This window comes from Haliotis rubra, unplaced genomic scaffold (assembly GCF_003918875.1).
Source record: "Haliotis rubra isolate DU_JTF1 unplaced genomic scaffold, ASM391887v1 Scf153, whole genome shotgun sequence".
NCBI classification, from domain to species: domain Eukaryota; kingdom Metazoa; phylum Mollusca; class Gastropoda; order Lepetellida; family Haliotidae; genus Haliotis; species Haliotis rubra.
The window spans coordinates 1,023,843-1,051,812 of NW_025765481.1; the positions used below are offsets into that span (position 1 = coordinate 1,023,843).

The 27,970-nt window shown below is 38.0% G+C and overlaps 1 protein-coding gene across 3 annotated transcripts; it reads right to left on the reverse strand.

The window, feature by feature from the left end:
* Positions 1-404: 404 nt before the first annotated feature.
* LOC124270630 (diencephalon/mesencephalon homeobox protein 1-like) lies at positions 405-27,911 on the reverse strand. 3 transcript variants are annotated; one of them, XM_046705667.1, is made up of 7 exons: positions 27,734-27,911; positions 18,473-18,596; positions 12,366-12,457; positions 11,865-11,966; positions 6,257-6,948; positions 5,509-5,588; positions 405-2,223 (listed from the first exon to the last, which is right to left on the reverse strand). In XM_046705667.1, exons 2-7 carry the CDS (start codon positions 18,558-18,560, stop codon positions 2,054-2,056), a joined length of 1,224 nt encoding a protein of 407 aa, XP_046561623.1. In that variant the 5' UTR covers positions 18,561-18,596; positions 27,734-27,911; the 3' UTR covers positions 405-2,053. The 3 variants fall into 3 exon arrangements, with proteins under 3 accessions (XP_046561623.1, XP_046561622.1, XP_046561624.1); XM_046705666.1 differs by lacking the exon at positions 27,734-27,911 and adding an exon at positions 23,050-23,202; XM_046705668.1 differs by lacking the exon at positions 27,734-27,911 and adding an exon at positions 18,880-19,233.
* Positions 27,912-27,970: the final 59 nt, after the last annotated feature.

Consider the following 27,970-nt stretch of genomic DNA (forward strand, 5'->3'; position numbering starts at 1 on the left):
GGTTCTACACGTGCAGCCTGTACTTAATGACGTCACAAGATAATATAACTGGTATATTGCTAATAGAGGTGCTAAGTTACTCTCATGCTAACTAGCACAGCAGAATGAGATAAACAATGAAATTCACTTGATCATATGACGATTAACCATTCACTGTCTATTCTCTACATTATTGTAACTATCAAACTCAATGAAGGTTAGTTATAGTAAAGTGATGACGTATTCAATGTTAAGACAGTCCTTTTGGTTTTACGCCGCTTTGAGCAATATCAAGGACGGGCATAGTAAATGAGCTTCACATTCCGACCCGAATGTGTTCGCTCCCGCTTTATGGGAGTACGTAATGTAAATCCTCAACCGCTCTACGTTGCTGGCTGATTTCACAAAACACTACCCGAAAATGGTTTCTATTTCGATTATTTTATTCAAAACAAAACATTATTTCAACATGTCAACAATCATTACAACATTTGAACGTACATATACACTTTGTAAGTATACAAAATTGCCACAAGTAATAAATAAAAATATAAATTAAATTGCTGACATAAACGATTGCACCAAAATGTCATGGCTTAAACAAATGCACCAAGACTGCATGACATGACAGCATGTCAGTTTATTGCACTAGCACTACAACATAAGAAAAGAAGCAAAGATAACGAGGAGGTATGCAATAAACACAAATGTTACTTATGCTGATTCAGGGCAGGTAAAATAATCATATTATAACACTGATGTATTGACAACTATTATTAAATTCATATAATCTTAGAATACATGAATGCCTACCTTTGGCATAATGGATCAACGATCATGTTATTTATATAATAATAGTTATATTGTTTGAAGTCGCTCGCAAAACAAATAATTTCAATGGTTTTAAACCTTGTTCGCATCAGTGATAGAAACTGTCGACAAAGGAAAGTGTTCACCCATGTTGTATATTGTGGTGAAACATAAAACAAACATGAACAGGTGATTCGAATTTGTGTAAGTTGTGTAACGATTTGTAGTTTGTATTTTGTCACATCCTGTTTTCACGTGCCTACGTTCTTTTGTTTGTCAGTTTCTTTCGGTATAATAAAATGAATACAATCTCAATGATGTTCTAAATGATTTTTGTCCTCTGTATATCCTCATCGTGATCATTTAATAGCGGAAATATATATGAGTTCTTTGAAATGTCATAACCTCTTATGTCCAAATAGTATTATCAAATGATTAAGTGAGTGAGTTTAATTTTACGCCGCACTCAGCAATATTCCAGCTATATGGCGGCGGTCTGTAAATAATCGAGTCTGGGCCAGACAATCCCGTGATCAACAGCTTGAGCATCGATCTACGCAATTTGTATTATCAAATGATTAGACTAACAAACAAAAAGAATGAAATATCACAGAGACGATGCGTATTAATACAAAAATATGAAAATCATAATAAACGCTGTTACGATAGAAGGATAATTGTGAAAAAAATCATATTTCCATTTTCTTGCCAACATTTACACGAAGCAAAAAGCGTTCCCCATCCGTAATATATCGTTGTAAACATAACGGTAATCGTCGTACATACACACAAACGCGTCATATTTACACTGACAAGTTCACATTCAGACAATATCTTTATATTCATATGTGATCAGTCATGGGCTCAGAGGGTTCAAATAATACATTAAAGACTTCTCTTTCTCCATGTGTATAGATCATGTCATTTGGCATGATATGTATTTACATATGTGGATCAACTAGTGTAACATGTATGATTATTGGCCTGAATAATCAGTATATACAAAACAGCACTATTTTTGATAGTTCATGACGCCATCTTGGCCACGTGATGACATCTGAACTTCCGGTCACATGATATGTCCACTTCTTTATAAGACGTCCTTCCGCCCACATGGTAAAATGACCTTGATTCTTTGGCTTCGTATGCAGAATAACACAATGTCCATTACGTTAGAGGTTGAAATATTCTTAATTTATGATACATGGTGATCATAATTATTTTACAATGTTATCTTGATATGGTGTAATGACTGGATGGGTGATTACTCTGGTTTAAACAGTCGGTCGGTTGAACTGGCAACCATGGCTTCTGCATGCTCACGTGCACGCCGCCTCAGTTCTGCGACAGATGAGTTCCGGTGCTCGTGCATTCCTAGAAATGGTGGCCAGGTTGGTCGAGACGGGTTGGAACACAGGCAAAATGGCATACAACCTGGAAACAAAAACATCCTTGTGAGTTAATATATCGAGACATGGAATCTATTACGCAAAACTGAAAAAGTATACAACAATGTCATATCTGTATATAATGAAAACAATGTAGAAAATGTGAATGCACAATATAGAGCCACTCATTCTGATATATATATATGCGTTTTGAAATAATAAGGATAACCTATATAAATATGAATTTGCTCTTCGTCTGGCCTTTGGTATTCCCAATCATATAATATACGTACAAAATCTATAAATTTTGGGGAACATATGGAAATATTAGGTGAATGCGAAATATAGATCCACATACTGTAATAAAATTAATATGTGTTATGACAAAAACTAAGATTGGACGATACAAACATCAAAAAGCTCTATCGGTTCTAGTTTTGGGTGTTCAGTTCAGTTCTGTTTGGGAACATAGATGTATATTATACAACTAGGTTACATTGCAAATGCATCGTGGAAAGCATTACATTATAAACATACTACCATATACTTTGACAGATGGAATAGGTTTTGAAGTCTTTGACAATTAATTATAGAAATCATATCGTTGATTAGGTTGTTTATTAAAACGTAACAAGCGGTACGTGCATCGGCAGACAAAGGACATACACACACAACGTGTTTTACATCTATTGGACATTTACAGTGCAAGTAGAGAGAGCCTAAACCATAATAACATTTACGTACTTTTAAACACCAAATTATTTGATTATAATATAATAAATAATAACACATAAAAATAAAATATCAAAATAAGATCCATTCAATTTATTATTTATATGTTTCATGAAATAGTTGAGATTGACCGATAAAAACATCAAAAGCGCCATGGGTTTTGGCCATTGGTGTCAACAATTATTTCCGTGACGTTGAAGTGCTTTGAAGATATTGAAAAACTACTATCTTGTCTTGTTCAAGTTTTTTAACGGGATATTATAAAAAGTCACCCCATGGTTGATTCAGAATCAGATAAAAACTACATCCGTGGCACTTATAGTCTGATGACAAGTATTCTCACTAACTCAATAAATTGATGTCATTTGTCAACATGGAACTTTAAGGCATCAGAGCATTAATGGCCCTTTGAAACAATTTATCGAGGCATATGTTCAAAGTAACTTCATGTCATAATCGTAACTGCTGCAGGTTCTGTCACAACATGGTAAACTGTGGTAAATGAATGTTTGATGTGTCAATCTCTATCGGAGGCTGGAGTGTCTGTCTTGTATCAAACACAGGTAACAGGGTCAGGGGGACCCGTGGTAACATGCCGGTAGCAAGGTGAAGGACTGTGCGTGATTCACTTACAATGTTTCCTGTCAGTTATGGTATCTAGGTTTATACTACCATGTACACTGGACATTTTTCATCTGAACACCAAACCATTTTCATAATCATCAGAAAACTCCGATAAAGGCAGAGTCCTTTCTTAGTCTGTCTCACGGTCCCTGAACCACATTATTTCCCCTACTGCCTGGCCCTCCCTAAAGTCCTAAATGAAGCAAATCTAGATTTCCTCAGGTTCTGAATTTCCCATCTGACTTGGGCTCATGTTCAATTTAAATGGGTTTATGTTACTTTCAAAATTATATATATTCAGAGACTAAGCCTTAGTCTAAGCTCTATCTTCGTTTCCAACTTTATTATAGTTCGCTTGTGTACCTCAGAGGTGCAATGTCCAAGGTTATCAAAAGGTGTATAAGGTGTATCTCTCCAATCTCTGAATCCATTTGTTTGGTGTTGTTTAGCGCTGCGCCCAGTAAATAATCCAGGCTGGGCAATCCGGTGGCTGACATCATGAGCATCGATCTACGCCATTGGGATACGATGACATCTGTTAACCAAGTCAGCGAGCCTGTCCACCCGATCCCGTAGTCGCCTCTTACGACAAGCGTGGGTTGGTAAAAATGTGTATACTTGTGTATACGTATCAACTGTATACGTATTCGTCTGTCTATGTTCTGCCTATCTAACCACCTTGTGTCTGTCCGCCTACATAAAGCCTTGACAATACCTGTGTATCTGCATATGGGAAATATATTATAATATTCCGTGCTAACCATCAAATTATAATTCGGCGGTTATATGAACCAACGATCTACGCATTCTCGCGTTTCCTTTACCACACCACTTCGACTTACGGGTGAAACATATGTGAAGCGACGTTAAATGTAAACTCTCCCACTTTAACAACACATTGCTTAGGAGAACAGCACCTACAGTATCGCCTCTAACCTCAATACAATACATCTTCACCCACTGCATTTCATAACACTGATAATGAAGTCAAGACACGTCCAATCTTCATTGTCTGTGTACGACACTAAATTACTGGCGAGTAATACTGCGACTTCACGCTGTGATCTGTGCAACTCTTGCCTCACACACTGCCTATCTAGTCAGCTTCTTGCTTCAACATAAAATATTTAGTACGCCAAGCACAGATACGTTTGGTTTTTTTCTGTCGAAGAAACTAGGGGCAAATTAGGTTTGGATGAAAATTAAAGTTTTTTCTCTGCTTAAATGAGGTCGCAGCGACACTCAAGCGAATCTGGATGACACAGGTTTGGTGGCAAAGACCAAATAAATTGATTCCGCTATGCTTGGAGTTCCCAATGGACCATAAGTCACTGACTCTTACGATAACAAGTCTAAATTTAATCTATTTTAAAATGTTTTAGTAAGATATAATTACATTGCTCAAATTGTATTATCGAGAAAAACTATCTAATTTACTCAACTGTATACGTGAGTTGCATCCCAAATATATGTATTGATTGCCGGGGAAACGAGCCGTTTAGAGGATTAGAATTTCATGGGAAACGTTTACCATCAATCCATGTTCGGAGACACGATGCCTCGACTGAAGAATATATCTAGCCCGGTTTGATCATGTTAACTACAAGTTGGAAATGACGTTAATTTTTGAACGGTAAAATCTAGTTTTCTCGCTCAATATACTAAATGACACGTTTGTGAGTTTTTTAGCAATAAGGTTTAACGGTTTTCCCTAGGATAAGTAGATTCGAAGTCTTTTATTGACAACATGAGAGTTAAGTCCACTTATTTCAATAACGCAATTGAGTGTGATTGAATCAAATGCTGGAACGTGCCTTTTGTGAGATATGTGGATAAGGTATAGTCAAACTATTTTCAAAAAACGTCAGTAGACTTTTAACTTATATACCTACATGTAGCATGAACTAGTTGCAGTTACATACTAACAAAACGATAATGCCGAACTTGTCGAATCCGGTTTGACGTGCGTACATACCTTTGAAAGCTGGATGTGGATAGTGTTGAAGCAGGGGTCTGTGGTTGAAATGAGCATCGTAGCATGGCTTCATGCTGGACCTGATGAAGAAAGTAAAAGTTAGAGTGACACAGAAGCACACGGCCATATAGGAAGTAGAGGGGTATCGTTTTAAGCCGCTTTTAGCAGTACTCCAGCAATGTACAATACCTCTTTCAAAGAACACAGTGAATAGGTTCAACACATGTATCCATATGGGAAATCAAACCTGGATATTCGTGGTGACGAACGAACGCTTTAACCACTAGGCTACCCCATCGCCCCAAATCAGACATAAAGTGAGCGTTTTTGTTTAAAGCCGCTTCAAAAGTTCGGCTATTTAAAATCATGTCAGGATTTCGCTGAAGGAAAATCCAAATGTGATGCAAACCATGAGCATTTAATTAAACCATCAAACACGGACCTGGCGCCATCAAACCTAAGATCATGGTCGGGCAGATTCAAACTCGCGACCAGCGCATCCGCATGAACCCGCCGCCACAGCGAATGGCTACGCCTTCCGTGACTTTAGTTTGTTGTGTGTGTTGGTCACAGCTTGAGGTGACAAGAACATGTATAGGTTCACCATGGATCATATAATTTTTGATGAACATGTGTTACTGTCAATTTCAATATTACACAACCTTTTCACACTCGGAGATTCGTCAGTCGGTCATAAACAATGACTAACAGCAGGAGTATTGTTTCCGTGGTTCTTAGTTCCACTTACCCGTCAAACATCGGGAAGAATCCAGGCCTTGATGCTGAGGCCACAAGGAGCGACTGCGAGAACGGAAGATGCCCCGCGCTCACTTTAGCGAAGAAGTCTGATTGTGGCAATCCAAGAGACGGCATACCGCTGACCGATGTCTTCAGACCTGCTGGGGAGGAAGGCTCACCAGACGCCAGGGAGTCGAACTCAGACGAGGTGGGTCTGTTTGTATCCTCCTCTGTTTGTACCTGTTGTCTGTCGTCTGTTGTCGTGCTCCTGTCGTCTGCCCCTTCGTGGTCGTCTGGTGTCTCCCGCCCTTCTGTATCAGACACACACAAATCCCGTCCTTCACCTTTATTCTCCCGATCAGACTCTTCCGTATCGTCTTTGATCACAAGGTTTTCTGGAATGTCACTAACATCTTGAGTTTCTGTACAAACAATAGGCTTAGACTCTAAAACGGGTGATGCTACAACTGAAAGTTTCGTTTCCTCAGCCACAGTTATTTCCCCTGTCTCGCCCAATGTGTCCTTCACCTCCTCAAGATCTTCCGGTCTCTCAACTTCCTGTCCAACCTCCACACCTATATCGGTGTCACTATGCTGTTCTGACTCCTCACCCCCGGGCATGTCACCCTTGCCCCCTTGAGGTTGTTGTTGTGCAAATCGTTCACTCTTTCTCCACTTGGCGCGCCGATTCTGGAACCACACCTGTGTATATAAAAAGATTCACGATGAAGGCAAGCTACTTTACTTCAAAGAACACAGCAATCGATGATTTTACAAAATAGAAAATTTCAAAATAAACCACGAACGTCTTACATCGAACAACACAGCAGTGTTACGAAAATACGTAAGACACCAAATAGAGAAATACGTCTGACTGAGTTTGACTGAGTTTGGTTTTACGCCGCTTATAGCAATATTTCAGCAATATCACGGCAGGGGGACACCAGAAATGGGCTTCACACATTGTACCCATGTGGGGACTCGAACCCGGGTCTTCGGCGTGACGAGCCAACGCTTTAACCCTTAGGCTACCCCACCGCCCCCAGAAAACTACGTCGTTGTAGGCAGCAGTCGTTGATGATGGAGAACTACCTATTTACGACGGGACAGTGTTCATCACTAAACAAAATCGCTGTAAAAAGGAAATTTAATAAATAAGGAAAGAAATTTATATAATCAATTAGGTCTGAAACATTAAAAAGTGTGAATGTGGGAATTCCAAGTAGGTGTTTACATCCTGATGTAATTTGTTTCCATCGCGAGGCAAAATGTGTGGACATCTTATGTGATTCAGTCGATTTACTGGACGGACGTGTGACAAGCTCCCGACAGCGTGTTGGTGAGTGGACTTTGCTAATATCAGTATGCGCAAGGAAGGCTCACCGTCCTCGTTCAACACAACATCCATTAATGTTTGGTAAATAACGAAAAAGAACGAAAACCGTACATTACAGTAATATACAGATGTGTATTGAGTCAACAAAAATACTTTTAAAACACAAAGCAAAATTAATTGTTTAGTTATGTCGCGACTTTTTAATGGTTCCTGGACAACATAAATTTTGACTGAAGTAATTTATTTTCATGTCTACGTATTTTGGATGTATCACAACCTTAGATTTGACAGAGGCTACAATGTGTTGGGAGGTTAACACTAAAGCAAGATATTTCATGGATGAATTGGGTTAGGGTTTTCTGGAATCAGTTCCTGCCGAGTCTTCACCTCGAGTCATACAGAGATATGTAGAACAGACACGTTTCTGAGGTGTACATATAGTATTGTCTCTAATTTTAGAGCCAAAACATGTATTTCATCATGTCAGAAGTCAAATCTTTCATGTCCAGTTTTTTAAATAATATGTCTAATAATGTTCAGACAAATATTTCAGTTTTTTTCCTGTAATTTAAGACAGACAAATTCTTTTGGTCAAAAACGGATCCAAAACAATTCTTTCTTGGGTGTTTTTCTCGAATATATCTTTGTGATTTTCTGAAAAGAAGTGCGTACGAGAACTATTCGGAAAAGAAAGGAGTTCGACACAGCCAGATGGCTGGGTATCCAGGTCACACCATAACAGGGTCACGTGCTTGTCGTTTTACGAATCCCTTTCACGGCATTAGCCCTGACATGTCTGCTGTACAATAGGATCATTTTCTAAAGACGTGGCGTGACAAAGATTATGCCAAAATGTCACTTTTGTTGACTCTTAATTTATTGATTTGTGCCAAGGAAAACTGGATTTTATCCCTTTCCGCGCGTCCTCCCGTGGGCAGTTCCACTCGCGTCATAAGTCTGTGTATTTGTCTCCTACCTCCAAACAACCCGATTCGCGGTCTCTCACAAAGCGCTTCAACTTCTCATCCAAACAGTCACGTGGCCCGTACCTTTCTCAGCCAAATCCCCAAATCGATGTAATTAGGTTTAATCTGGTTGGTACTGTCATCGGGCAATATTTCATGTGCTCAAAGTCTGATCGGTCTTGATGGGTATTTGTCCCTCAATTTACAAATGCATCTTGCTCATTAATTAGCCATTACCTTCTAATTTAATCAGCGATCTTTTCCATTGTCATTATGGCGATTACTTCTGTTTCGCCTTCTTGTTTATTCTGACGACTGTGAAGAAGTTCCAAGGATCCTTAAGTTCCACCGGGGTCTAACGTGAGATTGCAGTGAACAGTGCGGAGAATTCTAACACGGAATGGTAGACCAAGTGAGCAGGCGTGAAACGGAGAGGAAATAAAGCCATTTGGCTGACAAAACCACCTCCCTTCCTTCATCAAACATTAAAGAGTAGCTTGAGACATGTTTTTAGCCTAATCGAATCAAACGAAGTCAGTTTGTCAATTTTATTTTGAATTAAATTCAGGCGTTGGTGTTGTGTGCTTCCACATCCGGGCACTGAGGCAAAGTAACTGTTTCTTCCAACGCATTAGCTGCGTTTCGCTACCGCAGAGAAAAGCTCTTGTCAATCCAGCGCGCTCAATACAGGGGGGCTAAAACTTTTTAAATTGAGTTAATCTATTTGATTAAGACACAGCGAGGATGGTGAGTCGTCCTTCCGCGCATCCCGACACTAGCTAAACTCCACACACCAACACGCTGTCAGGATCTTGTCACACGTTCAACCAGTAAATCGAGTGAATCACATAAGGTGTCTACACATTTTGCCTCGCGATGGAAACAAATTACATCAGAGCGTAAATACCTCTTTCAACATCCCAGATTTACACTTTCTAATGGTTCAGATCTAATTGATCATATGAGATAAGTCGAGGAGAACATCGTCTTAACTCTGTTTATTCACATGAATACGTTTTTGCATGGTCACTAGGTGCTACCATCATACCGTGTCTAGAAAGGACCCCACTGAATAAGGAGGGTATCGGGTTAAAGAAATAATGATATGGGGTATATGTGAAGGAATACAGTTTTTTAGAGTGAGTGAGTGAGTGAGTTTAGTTTTACGCCACTTTTAGCAATATTCCAGCAATATCACGGCGGGGGACACCAGAAATGGGAATCACACATTGTACCCATGTGGGGAATCGAACCCGGATCTTCGGCGTGAGGGGCGAACGCCTTAACCACTAGGCTACCCCACCGCCCCAGTTTTTTAGAGGAAATATTGGAAGCATGATAAAGGTTTTGTTTGTTTGTTGTTTACCGCCGCACTCAGCAATATTCCAGTTATATGACAGCGGTCTGTAAATCGAGTCTGGACCAGACAATCCAGTGATTAACATCATAAGCAGTATGATGACATGTGTCAACCAAGTCAGCAAGTCTGACCACCCAATCACGTTAGTTGCCTCTTACAAGCATGGGTCGCTGAAGACCAATTCAAACCCGGGTCGTTACGGGTTTTCTGAGAAAGAATAGCGCTTGTTTGAAATGAAAAGCGACATTCTGACGCGGAATACACGAATTATGAGAAAACATATCGAATTCATCAGAAGGATTGTGAGCTCACCAAGAAGGAATAGCGTAAATTGTGTACATGTATTTATAATGAGAAATGTGGGTTTTATAACATGAAATAACCTAATTATGAAAAGTAATATCGGATATATATGAAGGATGATTTTAATACAGGAATGTCGTATTTAACAGTATTGTCACTTGGAAGAGGAACACCTATATTCATGTGGAAGAACATCGTACCATCTGGTGTTCAATCGATTTTGATGGTTTGGCGATCTCAAGAGAGTTGAATGCATTACCCTACAGCAGGTACCCAACTGCGTACTTAAACTTATAGATGTTAAGGTCTTCTATACTCATGCGGGGTGGTGGGGTAGCCAAATGGTTAAAGCTTTCACTCGTCACGCCGAAGATCCGGGTTCGATTCCCCACATGGGTACAATGTGTAAAGCCCATTTCTGGTGTCCCCCGCCGTGATATTGCTGGAATATTGCTATAAGCGGCGTAAAACTAAACTCACTCCCTATACTCATGTGTATCAGTTCTAAATGTCATTTAAAGAATTTACTATTCAAAAAGTACTCCCTGAATTATATTTAGAAAACTATGACTTATTCTATGTTCATGTGTATCAAGCCTTTACTAATTCTTAAGTAGTCCTTAGATTTTATTGAGACATTAGGGTTTCAAGTGTATTGTAAATTTATTCAGATATATTCATGTGTACTTATGTCTTTTATATGTATCAGTGGATTTTAAAACTGATACTGGTCACCTTGACGATAAATCAATGCGGTTCGTAATGTAACGCAGCTTTTACTTGAACAGATCTCGGCAAAAAGTTAATCTTCTTTCATCCTATTACCAGAACGTAGTCCTTTTCGAGTCCTCTCTAACACTATCAAAGACTTGGCTCCTCTTATTCTAATGCGTAATCTTAAAGGAAAACTATGACCCATTTAGTCTAAATGAACCAAATTAAAGGAGGTCGTGATGCTGGGCAAGGTTGTACGCCATTTGAGTAATATGACCGTATACACGGGTGCCTTTGGGAATTGCATACACGTCTTTGTGACGACCAAATATTTTAACGTTTTACAAATCTGAAGTCATCGTTTACTCGGGCCATTACGCTATCGGTGACAGAAAATCCAGTTCTATTTTTGACATGTCGTAGATGGGTACCCGATAGAAAGGTGTGGATATATGTGTACCATTCTGACGCCGTATCATCGATATTTGGCAATGATGCTTCATGGAATGTTTGAAGAAACCCCAGTTGCCTTACGTGTAATATTGCATGGCACCATTTGTTTATACAGTGGCATTTCTTTAAAACGAAATTTGACTTTGAACAATGTATCGAATTGAGAACCGGAGTGTCGATACTGGGACCTAGCGTAAATACACATTCTGCCGCAGCTATACATACTACTCACAAGAACTTAAGAACACCCATTCTTTCATATTACCATAGTAAATGTGTCATGTCATGACAGATATTAAAGAAATCGGTGGTCTTTAAGTCTTGTGAGTAGCATAATTACATTGTGTCAATGTAAATAGCAACATGTATATTGCTGGTTTATAATTAATATACGAAATACATGTGAGTAATATTTACTACAATTGATTAAAGTTGGCTTGTCAAAAACAGTGTACAAGTATCAGTGCTAGTATTTGTAAGTTCTGACCTGAACACGAGCCTCTGTGAGATTAATGCGCATCGCCAGATCCTCGCGCATGAATACATCTGGGTAGTGGGTCTGTGCAAAGGCTTTTTCAAGTTCCTCCAGCTGCGAGAGATAAGAACATCATGAAAAGTGATTTTACTTGCCTTGTTTACGAGTTACGAATCATACCATTTTACACGATGCATCTACGTTGTCGCCATGACACTCGTTTCAGTATACTTCACAAAAGGCGGTGGGACAGCCTAGAGGTTAAAGCGTTGGTTCATCACGCCGAACACCCGGGTTCGATTCCCAACATGGGTACAATATGTGAAGCCCATTTCTGTTGTCCCCCGGAATATTGCTAAAAGCGGCGTGAAACCATATTCACTCACTATACTCCACAAATAACGTAACCGTCTAAAACATGGATCATTGTCAAACTAAATGCTTAAAGAGAAAGAAGTGATACACATAGCTTCATAGTGTAAAATTCACAACTGACAACGGAAGTTGACCTACCTGTTGTAAGGTGAAGGTCGTTCTGTTGCGACGCTGCTTTCGCCGCGCAAACGTGTCATCATGGAGATCTGTGTGCAGACCATATGCCGGATCTGTAAACAAAACACGTATACATAATAAAAGTAATAATGATTACATGAAACAAATTAATTCATTAGTTTAAAGAAGTATTATGATGTAATTGTAAAGACACCTAGCAATAAACATGTTATGAGGAGTTGTCGCCGATAAGATTTTGCTGAAACAGTGAGCTGATGCAATATAACGTCAAATTTGGTAATTTTTCAACCATATTGGCACGCCAGAGATCGCATGTGGTTATTAGGCATGGGTATTTTTTACATGTAAAGGGAATTGAACCTGGGGATTCGGCTCGAAGAGCAAATGCCAAAACGGCTGCACTACTACCCATCTCTATAGTCTGTTTGCAGTGAAAACGTACCGATGAATGTCACTTTAAACCAAAGAGTAAAACAAATAAAGTGAAATTAAGACTGCGAGTCCTCATGATTTAACTTGCCAATTGAACATTTAAATCTCAGAATTTCATTCGACTTAGGATAAAAGTTGTTTAACAAACGATCATAGTTTCACATGGCTATCATTGGTTTGTATTACAAGGGGGTATGTACATCAAATGAAACACCGAAAACGACAAGGGTTGTTATAAGTTAACCCTCTTCACGTACCGCACGTGCATTTGTTTAACTGTTCCAACTACTGCGCTTACCCCCTTGTAATACAAACCAATAATAACGATTTGAATCTATGATCGTTTGTTAAACAAACTTTATCCTAATTTGAATAAAATTTTGAGATTTAAATGTTCAATTGGCAAGGTAAAATCATGAGGATTCGCAATCTAAATTTCACTTTATTTGATTTACTTTTGTGCTTAAAGTGAAATTCATCGGTACGTTTTCACTGCAAACAGACTATAGTGACGGGGAGGTTTATCAAATATTGCACATCGCTATTTCATATGCGCCAAATGGCAAATGACCCTCAGAGGACTGTTTGTACAAAGGCCTCTAGTCTAGACCAATATGTGTGGCCATGTGAGGAGCCGAGGATAGCTTAGGTAACACGATGACATTTGGTGTTCCAAATACCGTGATTTGATATTACAATTTATCAAGTTGGAGGCCACTTCATACATTAATCAGTCTTTACGAATATTCAACAATAATTATGCCGTTTATGACAAAACGTCAAATATCTTTAGAAAATATGCTATTAAATCAGCACTTGCGATAAATCGCTGAATGAGTGTCGGAGATGCATGGTATGGTAAGGAAATCTCATTCAAGACCTGCCTCTAACCCAATCCACCGTTATGATAACGCTTCTGTTCTCTGATTGTGCCCAAATCACTTTTAGATACCAGGTAATCAACTAATTCTCACTAAACGAGTCTAACAAATCAAACTAATTTGTGACCCAAAACCTAATATTCACGCAAAAAGAGGCACAAATGACATTCTGTGATTTTTGCTACCTCTCGGGGCGACAGGACGCGACCAGGGGCAGTCGGGAAGAGTCGTGCCCCGAATCTTGACGGTTGCCATTGTGATAATTGCCCGTCAAGACTAACGCTATTACAGCCAGTACTCGCTACCATATTAGGATTATTAATAGCACTTCATTGTTGGTAATTGCTTTGAAGAAAAACTGTGATCGAAGAAGAAAAGAAGCGAAGCCGTACACAATGCTCCTAATGAGCTTACAGTTGGGTTAATATACTGTCGAAATGGGCGTCAAATAAAAATAAATGTCATTTCTTTTAGTGATGGTCCCAGACGCAAATGTCCCAAGGTGTCTCGAACGCCGGAAGCGGAAATAGTCGCAATGCCTTCTGGTATATTTCATTGTCGTAACTAGAAAAATATACTTGAAAGGAAAAAATAAGAAAGTTTGAACAATTAGCCCTTGACAGTTGTTAGTACGGCGGGAGTAGGTTAAACCATACAACTGACGGACCAGTCAACGGCTTCAAGGTATGTGTTTGAACTTTAATAATGACAGGAAAAAACGCATTTAACAGTTATCCCCCGTCTCAGTTTCACCGCTAGAGGGCGTTGATCTGATTCTTGTCATCCTCGTAATTAAGAACAACTTGACTCATGCTTTTTCATTCTTTGTCTTTGAAACAATTTAAACAATTGGAAGAATACCATTGTCACAATTTTAGGAATTACATCAATCATTCTGAAACTGCTGCAGCCAATGGCGATATTCTGCCAAGAAGAATGTGTTACACAATGAAAGGTGTTATTCGTTTGTAGAAACTGACATAAAAGTTAAAATATTAGACCCGTATTTTATTCATAAAAAACGAATGATGATTTAGAATTGAATATGACGCAAAAACATAACACTTTAACATATTCCTATCAAGCAAATTAGGCAAAATGCATACAGGTAGCTGCTGTGGAAAGTGTTTTTTTCCTTGAAGCATTCCATGCGGGAATTATAAGAAGTATGTTTCCAGTTATCACACATTTTAGTACAAAATACAAATAAACGGATTTCGAAAAAAAAGGAGATTGAAAGATCTGACATAATTATTTTTATGATACGACTAATGATTCTACTTTGAAGTTTATATTATGATTAGCGTTCAATAATAAAATATCTACCTCACAGAGAAATATCATATTACAGGACTTTTCGTAAGATATTTCATACTGGTTAGATATATACAGTCGCACAAGAGCTTTATGAAATTATCACCTCATTCAGAGACATCATAGGAAATGAATTAAGCTTTCGCGTATCCATTATATGCACAGTTTTCCCCTCAATGTTACATAGTTACTTTACAATAACTCGTTACATATCCCTTTGGAAATATAGTTTTTGAACTTGATAATAAAATCGTGAATATTTATATTTTTCATTATTTTTAAAAATTAATTAACGTACATATATGGTTAATTGATGCACTGACGATTTTAACACTTAAAAACACGCTAAATGTCATAGTGTATTTTAGACACTGTGAGTCTATTTGTATGAGGCGAAGTATGTGTATACACTACATTGTGCAATAAGCCTATATATATCGTGAACTCAGTACCACATTCTAAGACGTCACTATTCTATGTATACATCGAAAAATTCAGATCTTTTCATCTCTCCTTTCATTAGGACGATAAGGGTTTAAGAAACCATTATTCCAAGAATTTGGCCCCGGTGCCTAAGGAAACTTATTCCTAACAACATACGCCGTTTTACTCATCTAATAATGTACCAGAATAATAAACCCCTTCAAGACACACTTAGCATATAGAAATTGTTTATTTCGCGAGAGTATATAGACGCACTCAAACGGCATAAAGCATTTGTTTCCGCAATCGTCGCGCTAACCAGAGGAAGTCCTCCGTATCGATTGGAAAAGCTAATGCTGTCTTCCTAACAAGTTATTGTAGTTAAAAACACACAGCAGTCAAAAGATGCCACTTCGACAGCAAAAAAACAACTACGGAGGACATTAGGACGTCAACGCTTTTGTGTATGTTGCCTTAACGAGAAACGACCGAACTAAGTAGAAAATTAGCAGAAAAACTGCTCGAACAGAGCTTTCACCAACACATTAATGAATCAAATAGCATTTCCTTTCCGGCGAGTATCGGCAATTATCAGCTTACAAAGACTAAAATACCCACACCACGTTCGGATATTTCTTGTAACAACAGAAGCGGAGCGTCCCCAACTACCACACAAGGTTCTTAAACAGATAAAATAGAATTATATCATCATTGAATTATTTCTGGCTTAAAAAGCCCTTTCCTTGCGTCAGAGTGTCCATTAGGGGCCCGGTATAATAAACTTAGAGATAATTATGTTCTCTCTGGCATTGTCGTGCCTTTTGATCTCGCCTTTTGCCCACGGAGATTGTCGAAGGATGCCGACTGTCGAGGTTTTCGGGGCAACAAGAACTCTCGCCTTCTGACTTAGTTCTTGACAAGAAGACAACACAAGAAGGAGTCGCTTGTATGGTGAAGCTGAATGAAATCACTTATAAAATAAACAAATTTACTCTTTGTGTTTATCCGATATGAGCCGGTTATGTTTTCTATGGTGTGTGGGTCTTTATTTGAATGGCTGTAACAACATGTAAATATAAGAAGTCATGAAAGACAAAGCATTAAAGCACGGGCTGATGGGCGCTGTGTAATCGCCTTCAGGAGGTCTAGAAAAACATGCTAGATCAAACAACGGTAATGCTATAATTACAGCCCGATCTCAGGGTATTTGGTAAACCTATCCTAACCTTATTGATATTGATGGAATTTTTTTGACAGTTTTTCGCCACGGAATTCAAGAACGGCTGAAGTACTTACACTGCTGAAGACTGTTGACCTTGATAGCCACAATACCATTGTAAACTTGCTTTTAGTCGGGTTAAATTATTGAACTGAACAATGTAATGTGATGGCTGAAAAGTCTGATGATTATGAAAAAGCTTGCACATGAAATACACAAAAATACAAAAATCTAACTATACTATGTCATTCTTTTGAAAAATAAATATATAACTTGTCGTTATATCATGCCAGAAAGATGTAGATACTAGCGGCACTTGATATGATGTAGTACGGATAGTACGAATATATTTATATGGATATCTCGACGTAAATGTGGATTGCAATGTTATTAGCTATGAACATATTGTTTGACGCCGCATTCAACAATATTCCACTTACGTGACGGCGGTGCGCAAATAATCAAGTCTAAACAAGTGAAAAGGTCTAACGATTAACTTCAGAAACATCGACCTGCGCAAACGGGTTACAATTATATGGATCTTATGTGTTTAATATTACCCCATATAGAGTAAACACTTGCACCATATGCTATATCGATGATTGCATCTTAATGTTGTGAGCGAAACCTTGTTTTTCCTGAAACCCTACACTCTGGACAATAAGTAAGGGCTATTGGGGCTCAAAGGTTTGTACAGTTGGTCGGATGTTGGGTCCGCAAGGCATCCAGTGAACAAATAAAATCATCTTTTGCACGTATGTGATCATGGTTTAGGGTGTTATCATTAGTGGAATGCATGTGTGTGTGTGTGTGTGTGTGTGTGTGTGTGTGTGTGTGTGTGTGTGTGTGTGTGAGAGTGTGAGAGAGAGTTTGAGAGAGAGAGAGAGAGAGTGAGCCAGTGTTTGTGTGTGTGAGAGAGAGAGAGAGAGAGAGAGAGAGAGAGAGAGAGAGAGAGAGAGAGAGAGAGAGAGAGAGAGAGAGAGAGAGAGAGATGAGCATTGCAGCGTCGGGTTGTCAGTCAGTTGTGCATATACATGTATACTGACAGTGGGAAGTAAGTAGACGTGCAGACACCACATAGATGGCTGGCCGAGATACACAAGCAGACTGGTGCACCATCTGAAGGTCGTCAGCCCTGAACAGCCGACACATACTGCATAGAAGATGAAGGAATATAGTGTATAAAGGGTGAGAGTGGGGGGCTGCGCCGGTGATTTGGGGATATAAGGAGGGTGGGAAGATGATGAAAGAGGGAGATGTTTGAGTGGGTGATATAGTGAAAGGGGTGACTGAATGAGGAAGTCGTGAGTTGCTGGGGTGAGTGATTGAAAGAAGGACCGGGTCGACATGTGCTTGGGTAGGTGAGTGAGGCACGGTGTTGCAGTCAAAGGATGGTTGAGGGAGTGAGTGAAGGGGTCGACAGGTAGTGAATAGGAATAGGTTTCGACGGTAGGAACTACCCAGAGGAACTAAGGGAAAGCAATAAAGAGGAGAAGTGGATATGTCGCTGTGTGAGAAGTGGATATGTCGCTGTGTGAGAAATGGATATGTCGCTGTGTGAGAAGTGAAAACGAAGAGTAGAGGGCATGTATGTGTTGGGGGGAAGGTCTGGAGGGTAGGGGTAAGTATGTGGGGTGGGGAACTGAGATGGCGCGTTGGTGAGAGTGTGCGAAGTTATGAAGTGTGAATCGGTGTAGAATGAGTGAGTGAATGGGCCAGGGAAGTTTGGAGTGAGTTGCTGTTATGTCAGTGTAAGACTCCGAACCCGGCGAAGCTGACAGAAAACCAAGTAGCATTGACGACGATATCTAGAGTTAACAGCCAGTCGGTGTACTCACATGGTGTGTGTGGCTGGCAGCTGTAGTCCAGCCCCAGGGGTCGTACTGCCGGGTGGAGCGACGGTGGGCAGTGAAAACAGGGAAACATGTTGCCAGTCAGGCCTCGGTTGGAGTTGGGAAAAATCTGAAACCAAAGGCAGAGATGAGTTACAAGCACATGTACATCTGCATCTAAACATCTCAGCAAAACAAGCAGTGGTAGCTATCATCTTATCTGATTTCGTTTAAATCACATCCTGAATTATAAAACGTGACATTCTGCTTAAAACAACGTTTACCTTTGTAGCTCTACCTTATTGAATAATTATGAAATATGCTCTTTTTCATATCAAATGTTAGAATAATTATAGTGTGAATCAAATATCGATGTACGATATATATCAGAGACAAATAACACATATGCCTACACGTTCACATTTTTATTCTTTTCTGGCAGAATTTCTGTAATTCTCGGTGTTTTCTTGTAGATGCATTAAACCCACAGCAAATACAGAAATAAACATTTCCTATGTCAAATAGTCATTGTTAATCGCCCGAAATCAATACATGAATTATTCATCAGGGAACAAAGGGGCCTTGTGGTAACAGGTTTGAAACTGTTTCCCAATCGACAATAAATCCGAGAAAAAATTAATGCCTGTATTTAAAACAGGTAACATTCTTCAAATATATCCTATTGGAGAGACATATTGTCGGTCATAAAAAAAACAGATCCGGGGTTTTCGTGTTTTATTTTATCCAGTCGTGTGCAGTCAAATGGTCCACATCTGAATACATGGATTTCGCTATGGCCTTACGTGTTGACAGTTTCCCGAAGCCTTTGAGGTAATTATAGAAGCAGTTAGCATTTCCCGGATCTCACACCTGAGCCAGAGGACGGCCCACACCTGGAGCGAAAACTAGCACCAAGTCCGTCAACCCAAATATTGAGTTTCCAATGAGGAAGTTGGAATAATTGATGTCACACGACGGTAACATATGTGTTAAATTCTATCAGCCGTGTTAGGAACTGTATTGTATATTTCAGCTGTGATTGACACTACTGGATACAATGTTGCACACCTGTGATATTCGTATAGTGACAGGTGAAGTAAGAATTAGGACGGAGCGTATAAACAGATGCAGTCAAGGTATAATTACCTGCACTAATTCATTCAACAAATACAGTTACACTTGGTAGTGTTTCGTCGTTTTACTGTTATCTTTGTTGATAACAAGATAATATAAATACATGTTTCTAAATCCAGTTCATATTTCAGTCAAAAATAATGTAACAAAGTATTACGTTATTTTTTAATTTTTATTTTACTTTAAAATGTGGAATCTTCCTATAAAATTTAAATGTTTATTCGACATTCTTAAATGGAGCATGTTAATGTTTATCCCGTTTTTAAATTTAGTATCATTTGCACACATATTCGTTTTGCCCGAAAGTAAATCACAGAATCAGTAAAGTGATCACAGAAACATCGGTGTGATCGCAACATGGAGTATGAATGATCATATGATGACTGCTGTTTTTAGGTTGAATTTGCCACTAGGGACTGAACCGGTAGGAAGTTTTTTCTGGTTTTTTTATTTGTGCAATATATCAGCACGTATGGATCCCAAATGTTAACCATTGATTTAAGTGTATGATGTATTGCTATGCCAAATGTCTGTTGCATGATTCTGCAAGACGGAGATGTTAGAAATAGGCAAACCCGCTGATGAAAAACGCTTATGTTTCACAATAAATAAATATATATATATAATAATATAATATCTTCATATTATAAGTGAGCTGCGATTGGCGTAAACCGCCAGAGGATACACGCATTATTTGATAGATAACAATATATCCACTCACATTGTGCTACTTGCCCACAAGTGTAAAATCAATAATTATTTATGAATATGCTGCGTGTATACGTGAAACGCGAAAAGTAACGGAACAGTTGTAACCATAGATCCCTTCCTTTAAATATATCCCAACTGTATTACACAGTTGAACAGTTTAAGAAGAACAGTTATGCGTATACCTTTCATGCCAACATTTTGTTTTAATTTGAATGATAGTAATTAAAATTTCGTGAATGTTAAAATTACATCATATGATTGTTAGTCTGAAGGGGGCTGCATACATTCCTTAAACACAACTTTGGGAAATTAAGCATCAAGTATTCAAGCATCTTCAAGAATCAGTCGTATATCAACTAATACATTAAACTTTACCGTTATAGCTGCAGAACAAACAGCTGTTCGTGTGTGGTCTCGTTTTAGATAACTATTCCTCTGTGGTCGCCACCTTATTTGACATATTTAGGACATGAAATACAATATTTCAACATTTTACACACATTAAGGAAAGAGCAGTTAATAAATTAAAACTATAAATGTGAACACATTGGTTTCTTATTCGTGAGATATATTCATAGGATTGTATGTCACATAATTATCTTAATAATACTGATTTGGATTTGCCTTGGAGACACTGTCGCAAATTTGTTGAGTACTTTCGTCTTTATAATAGCATCATATTTCATTATTATGAGATACTTGAAATACTAGAAGTGTATTACATACTTGAAAAAGAGAGAAATTGATTAATCTAATCCGGAAAAATATCGTAAACGATTTTTAATTTCATTTTAGAATTTTTGATGTAAAATAAATCTAAACTGACTCGGGTTATTTAATAAAGACTGCAGAATTAATGACATTTTTATAACAATTTGGAGCTGAATATTACCGTAATTTAAAACTCGTTAAAATTAGGGGGAAAAAATCAGAATATTCTAGTATATGGCTAGAAATGACTCTTTGGCTGGGATATATGATACCAAATCACAGAACTACTTTGGAAGTAAATTGTGATATTCACATGAAAACCAACTTTTATAGCAAGATTTTTTTATCAGTATTTTGGTGTTTCGAATATTTATTTTAGGTAGCTAAAATGATATCTAACATTTTGAAGACAGTAATGTGCTGACTCTACAAACGTATAGACTGTTGTTAAGATCCCTAGTTCATAAACTGCCCATCCAAAAATAAAACCAACTGTACACTTGAAAATTGGGTTTGACGTATCAATTACAAACGTTTTCAAAACGTTACTTGACTGAAAATAGTCGCCTAAACACTCCAAACGTGATTTCCCAAACACAACTATAAAGCCAGTATAACTGTACAGTAACCAATTTTAGGGTGTTCATTTTCAACTGCCATCAAACATGGGGTGAACTTCCTTTTTCCGACAGTTTACATGACAACTTTTATGATTTCATAATTATCTCCTATTTTACACATCGTGCAAACTTACATACTGCTCCAAAATAACATAAACACCTTGTAAAAACATTCATATTGAAGATATGAACTAGTTCCTAGTTATCTTCTAAAAACGGACTGATGTCATGAATGGCTTGAAGAAAACTAATCCAAAAATTTAAATGCATGTCAAAGGTCAGCAATGCAAGTTATACGAACATGGCATGTGAGACATTTCAAGTTGAAAAAGGTTTGAAAAGGCATTTCAAACATTAAAACCACTCTTTCCGTCGGCACTTATTCCACAGAATTATACAACAGCTATTTTTAAGATCCCTTTTTAACTAATCAAGTAATGATACCCTAAACGCATACATCATTTCAATGTACATGTTCTGTTTAAAAAACCCACAAAACCAACCATGACTCGGTGTTCTACAAAACAACGTTTTATCATAAATAATGAAGGTAAAACAGATTATTGGAAAACGTAAGGAAAAGGAGCTTTCGAAGATCAAACCTGTTTTGTTTTTTAAATAATTTTAAATAGTACAAAACAAGTAGGCTTACTGACGAGTGCTTGAGATATCTCAATATGTCTTGCCTGATGGCAAATCTGTAGGCGTCTAGGATTCACCCTACGTGTAACGTATGTGCAGTCTAACTTAGATTTTAAGGTTTTGTAGAAGTTGGTGATTTTAATCTTCTGAGTTTGGATTAGACATGCAAAACTTAAGTGACTGAAAAAACCTAAGTCCCTACTGGGTATGAATGGCCTACCGTAACAGCAGTCGCGGCAGAGTGCTTGACAAACGTGAACAACTACCTCTGAGATAACAGCGTTCACGTATTGATTCACATTTAGTCACAATAATATTCATTTGACAGGAAAGTCAGGCTTCTGTTGTTGCAACTTGCAGCACATATACCCTAAACCAACATATAGCGGAAACCAAGCTGCTTAAGTTCAATGTTAATGAATGGATAGTTGAAATATCTGTTAGTTGGGATGTCTGAGCTTTTGAACTCATGATATTTTATTTTTTTTCATATTAAAAACAAGGAGTACTATGCTATAGTCTCACATAAACATCTCAGGTGTAAAATTTTAGATTAAAATGATAACGAAACAACAGTATTTTAAAAATGAAAATGAAAGTTTACGCTTTATGAAACGATCCATCACTAGCGATGATGAAACAAGAAAAGACAGATTTCAAAATAAACAAAACAATCTCTATCACTGACTGGTGGTTTAGAAACTATAAAATCTGGTTGGAATATTTTCCAAATCAAACTATGTACACGGTAGTGCGGATACTCACTGTGTTAAGTCAACCAATGGGATCGTAAAGACTCCTATATCTGCGGTCCTACACCCTGTCGCGTGCGGAGCTCGTGCGGTCTGTTCGTTGACGAGACTTAAACTGACGGTATTATGTCCCTTGCCTGGGCAGCGGGCGACTGGGCCCGCCGGTCGGAGGTAATGCAAGATAGCTTCGCGTAATGTGATTTGGCAAGCATTTGCAAGCGATAGTGGCCTGGGCCTTATCACAAGCCAATGCGCTTTATAGGCGTTTGTTACATCGATGTAATCCCTAACGCCGATTTGGGGCCACTTTTCCTAATTCACTTTACTTGGTGTAAGTCTCAATTAATCAGCTAAATAGAGCAGTCATAATGAGGAATTGCGTTTGCCGCGGGCAAGCCTGCGCTCTCTCACAGAGTCAAATGATTAACCGAGAGCAAATCCGTGGACATGGTAATATAAACATATAACATACCAATTGCGATCACTAGCTGAGGCCAATTTTCAAATTTGTCATCAACGGTAGGTTTGTCTGAGAGCGCGATGGGAGGCCGACATGAGATTACGGCCATAAATATTGATGATGTTAAAGATATTGGTACAGGCGCGGATATCCCCTCACTTTGATTTCAACCAATCCACTGCAATTTTATCACGTGCGAATTGTTGTATTACTCTTAAGGTGATTTCGTTTCCCTATACTTTTCACGTAAATTCATCTTTAAGTGTCGAAACCGATCAAAGGACATGCATAATATATAGGGATGTCAGTCAGGGCCCTTAATGGCGACGTTCAGTGAATCAGAGGCCCTAATGTTTGATATTCCACTGATCAACTCCCCATCGATTTAAACATTGATGTGTACATGTTTTGACACGTGTCATTCGCCTTGCAATAAACACCTGACAGCTATCACTCATGAGGTCATACACATTCTTTAATATTTCATGGACGAAATATGCCGAGAGTTAAAATACAAAATTTTCGAACTTAACACTCATTTAATATCTTACAAGTTAGTTACAAATTAGTGGATTTTTAAAAAAATGGCGAAATCAAAGTTTACTTTTGATCACAATGCATGTACTAGTTATCATAACTAAACAATGAGTTCCGTATGTACGTGTACGTGCACCTGAGTGTGTGTGTCATGTTTAGTCATACAAAGGCAACTTTCACTGGATGATACACAAGGAATATTCTATAAAGGAAGAATAAAGGATTCCATTTGTCAGCTAAATATGCTTTCGGCGCAAATTGACACCTTATTTAGAAATTCAATTGTTATATTGGTTTCAAGCAGAGTGAGTGCTTTATAAATACTTCAGCAATATGTATACAGCTATTCTCTCGAATAATAATGATTATCCCGCTGACAGGTAACATATTTTCTAACTATGAGGATATATCCCTTCTGATTGTAGCCCACAAACAATATTATTTTCTGTCTAGCATCACTTGTTCTTCGTTATTAAAATGTAAAACATTAATGAACCATATACTTGATAAACTGATTCACCGATAGTGTCTGCCATACAATATGTATTTTAATTGTTCTATGATTACATATCGTTAATTGTTTAAATTAAAGCATACATGTTTTTAGCGCAACCTTTAAAAGATAAACTGCGCTGAGAAACATAACACATGTTTCAACAAGAGCAAATATAATTAGAGTAATTATGTAAGACTGTGTGTAAACAAACTTCCTTGTTTCTGATAGAATATTAAGAGATGGAACCATTAAAATAATTAATGTGGAGAGAAGCGGTGTCTCTTTCTCCTCTTGGTAATGAATGAAATTCATACTGAAATTATGCCTCGTCACAAACAATTAACACATGTTCCATATTCTTCTTCTTAAGTATTTTCCCGTGTGCTCCCTCTCTCTCTCTCTCTCTCTCTCTCTCTCTCTCTCTCTCTCTCTCTCTCTCTCTCTCTCTCTCTCTCTCTCTCTCTCTCTCTCTAACTTAACGTAACTTAACTTAACTATGAAATATACTCTTAAGAGATGAGGAACAGTTCCTCTGTGACTCCTCACTCGTTTGTTCATATTAATGTTAAAAACCATCGGTATTAAAAAGAAACAAAACACATGTACAATGGCGCGCTGAAAGGGCTTTATATCGCAACTCTTTCTCCCTTTATAACAAATTGTTTAATATCAGTGCCTGCATTTATCTTTTGGCGTTGTTTAGGTTATATTTCCCTCCAATATTTTCTTATTCTTTTGTTGTCTTTTCTCCCTCCACCCAGCGATTTTCTCCTCCCGACCCCTGCTTCAGTTAACACTCCCCTCACCCTTCCCCAACACCAGACATTTACACCCAAACTCATACATACATACATACAAACAAACAATCACAATTTCTTTCCGATCAATACCAATCCCGCTCTATCCCCCCCAATGCTACATAGGACATACGATCGCTAACAAAAAACAAATTTGTGAAAGGTTGTATTTTATTGCTTCAAGAGATCTGCATAAACGCTGTCTGCTGTCTTAGCGCTCCTTGTGAGATTTCATTCAACGACAAGCCAAACCACGGTGAAGCCATCGAAAAAGACAAAAGACCGACTGGGACCTAATTCAATTTGCTTATTTAGCGATGTAACGCATACTGTCGATTGTCCATAACCTAATTTGCGTGATAAATGACGTACTTACAAGTCTTGATTGAATTAAAATGATGCAAGCCCAGTCGTATCATTCATCAATTAGGAAAACTTAATAAGTCAATTACATTTTGAGATAAACACTTTTCAGGGCGCGACTTTGAAACTTCAAGATTTACTTTACCTCTAGGCTTGTTTCCCAGGAAAATATTCTCTCCAGGAAAGGAACTTCGTATTTTTAAAATGCGCGTTTTACATTGCCCCATCTTGCAATAGGAGTTTAAACTAGATAAATGCAATTAACGTCGTTCGTTTCGATAGGTTAGCTTAAAAACAACACCTAATTAAATAATTAGATAAAGTTTTTCATAAAATGGATTTTACTTGTCGGTTGAGAAGGAAATAATCGTGTAACTGATATAACCGGTTTGGAGGAAGGATGGCTATTATTTTCGTTTCGTTTTTTGTACACTTGGGGCTTTTAACTAAATTACATATGCCAGGGCCACCATTTAAAGCAGCTAGAACGCGTTGCGTACCACAGAACAGCAGCCGCTCATATATCTAATATATATTGGTCAAATATTAATTTCCTGTTGTGATTATACCTGTATGACTGAACATATACCCAATATGTGCATGTATAATAACCTAAACTCACACAACCTACAATAAAATATTTCTGTACAAACCTTTTTAAAGAAAATATTTCAAGATGTCGTTAATGGACTCATAATCTTTGGGAGGGCCTGGGACCTGAGCTAATATTTATTTTATTCATATACTCTCATAAAATGAAAAAGAAAATAAATTTGTTTTAAAACCATGAACATATTTTAGATGAAGAAATAACATATGTATTTTTTAAACAGTTTTAGATGTGAAGGTAAAACAATTTTGATAAATCTCAAATCATTATATACTTCTTGTAGTTGTAGTAATAGTTGATGCTATATCAATTTCAGGTATATATTAACCCACCATCACATATTATGTTGAATAAAAGGTAGTGCTGGACACTATATACACACATCAAGCGACTTTTGAACGTCATGCCACCACTTCACAGTGAACTCTCTTGGCGTGATATTTCCAAGATTATGTTCCATGTATAAAGGTATATAATTACACCACTTGCTCTTTTATGCATCTATAAATACTTAAATATTTAAACTCCTTTATAAAACATTTGTTAAGCATAGGCCATACGCAAAACAGACACAAGTTGTCAAACTCGGCTCCTCGTATACGTGATCTCTTAATGTGCTTTAGCTGTCTAACCATTGAAATCAGCCAGATTGTGTTATAGGCTATGGTATATACAATTGCGCACAAGCAGGAGTGCAGCTGATATTGATCGGAATAAATATCATGTAAAATGTGTACATCCGCCTTAACACACGAAACAATAACGTTAAAAGTCTTCAACATGTCACAATCTCGTTATGGGGAATTTAATGTCCTCGCCCTAGTTTATCTCCCTTTGTGAGCTGTGTAGAAACTGTTATCCTTAACGGCGTATGTGGTAACTGTTGATAACACCTTATTTCCCTGTTCGTTCTAGAGTAGATAGTACATCATGGGTAAACGGTTCAGATTCACAATGAAATACTCTATTTAACTTTGATTTATCACTATGATCTGCATAAACAACATTCTGACGTTTGGGATTAGTTTGAAATACATGCAATAATTGGAATAAAACATAAAATATTAGTTATTCCTGTAATTAGAAGAAGTCGGTATGGTTAGTGGTGCTTAACAAGCACATCCTATTGTGACAGATGTGCTGTTACAACGGTCACAGCACCCGGATTAAAACAGTTTTGGTAATCTACGTACCCGAGACCATATCTACAGGTTATATTCAATACTAAACTATCGTTAATTGTTTAGATTTATCACTAAAAAGACAAATAGTAGTAAACGAAATCAGTAGGCAGGACGGAATAAACGCAAGTAAAACACCTCCTTCTAAAAAGATTTAAAAAAATGAAGTGTTAAATATCAGTAAGAATTATGACCAAATAAAATATTAAGATAGCGTGCTATATGAGAAATACACAACAGGCATATATCTCACCTTGGCAGATTAGGATGTCTATTTCAGTGTAAAGGGAAGTGACGCCTGTCACTAATGTCCAAGATGTAATGCACACACGTCGTCAATATCAGCGATGGGCTCCTACTCGCGACGCGACGGATACTGACAATATTATATATCATCGTCGCCCGTCAACCCCTCTTTGATGTCTGGACACATGACAACAGGATTTTAATTAGCATAATGAGGTTTTAAACGCTCGCCGCGGAGGCCAGA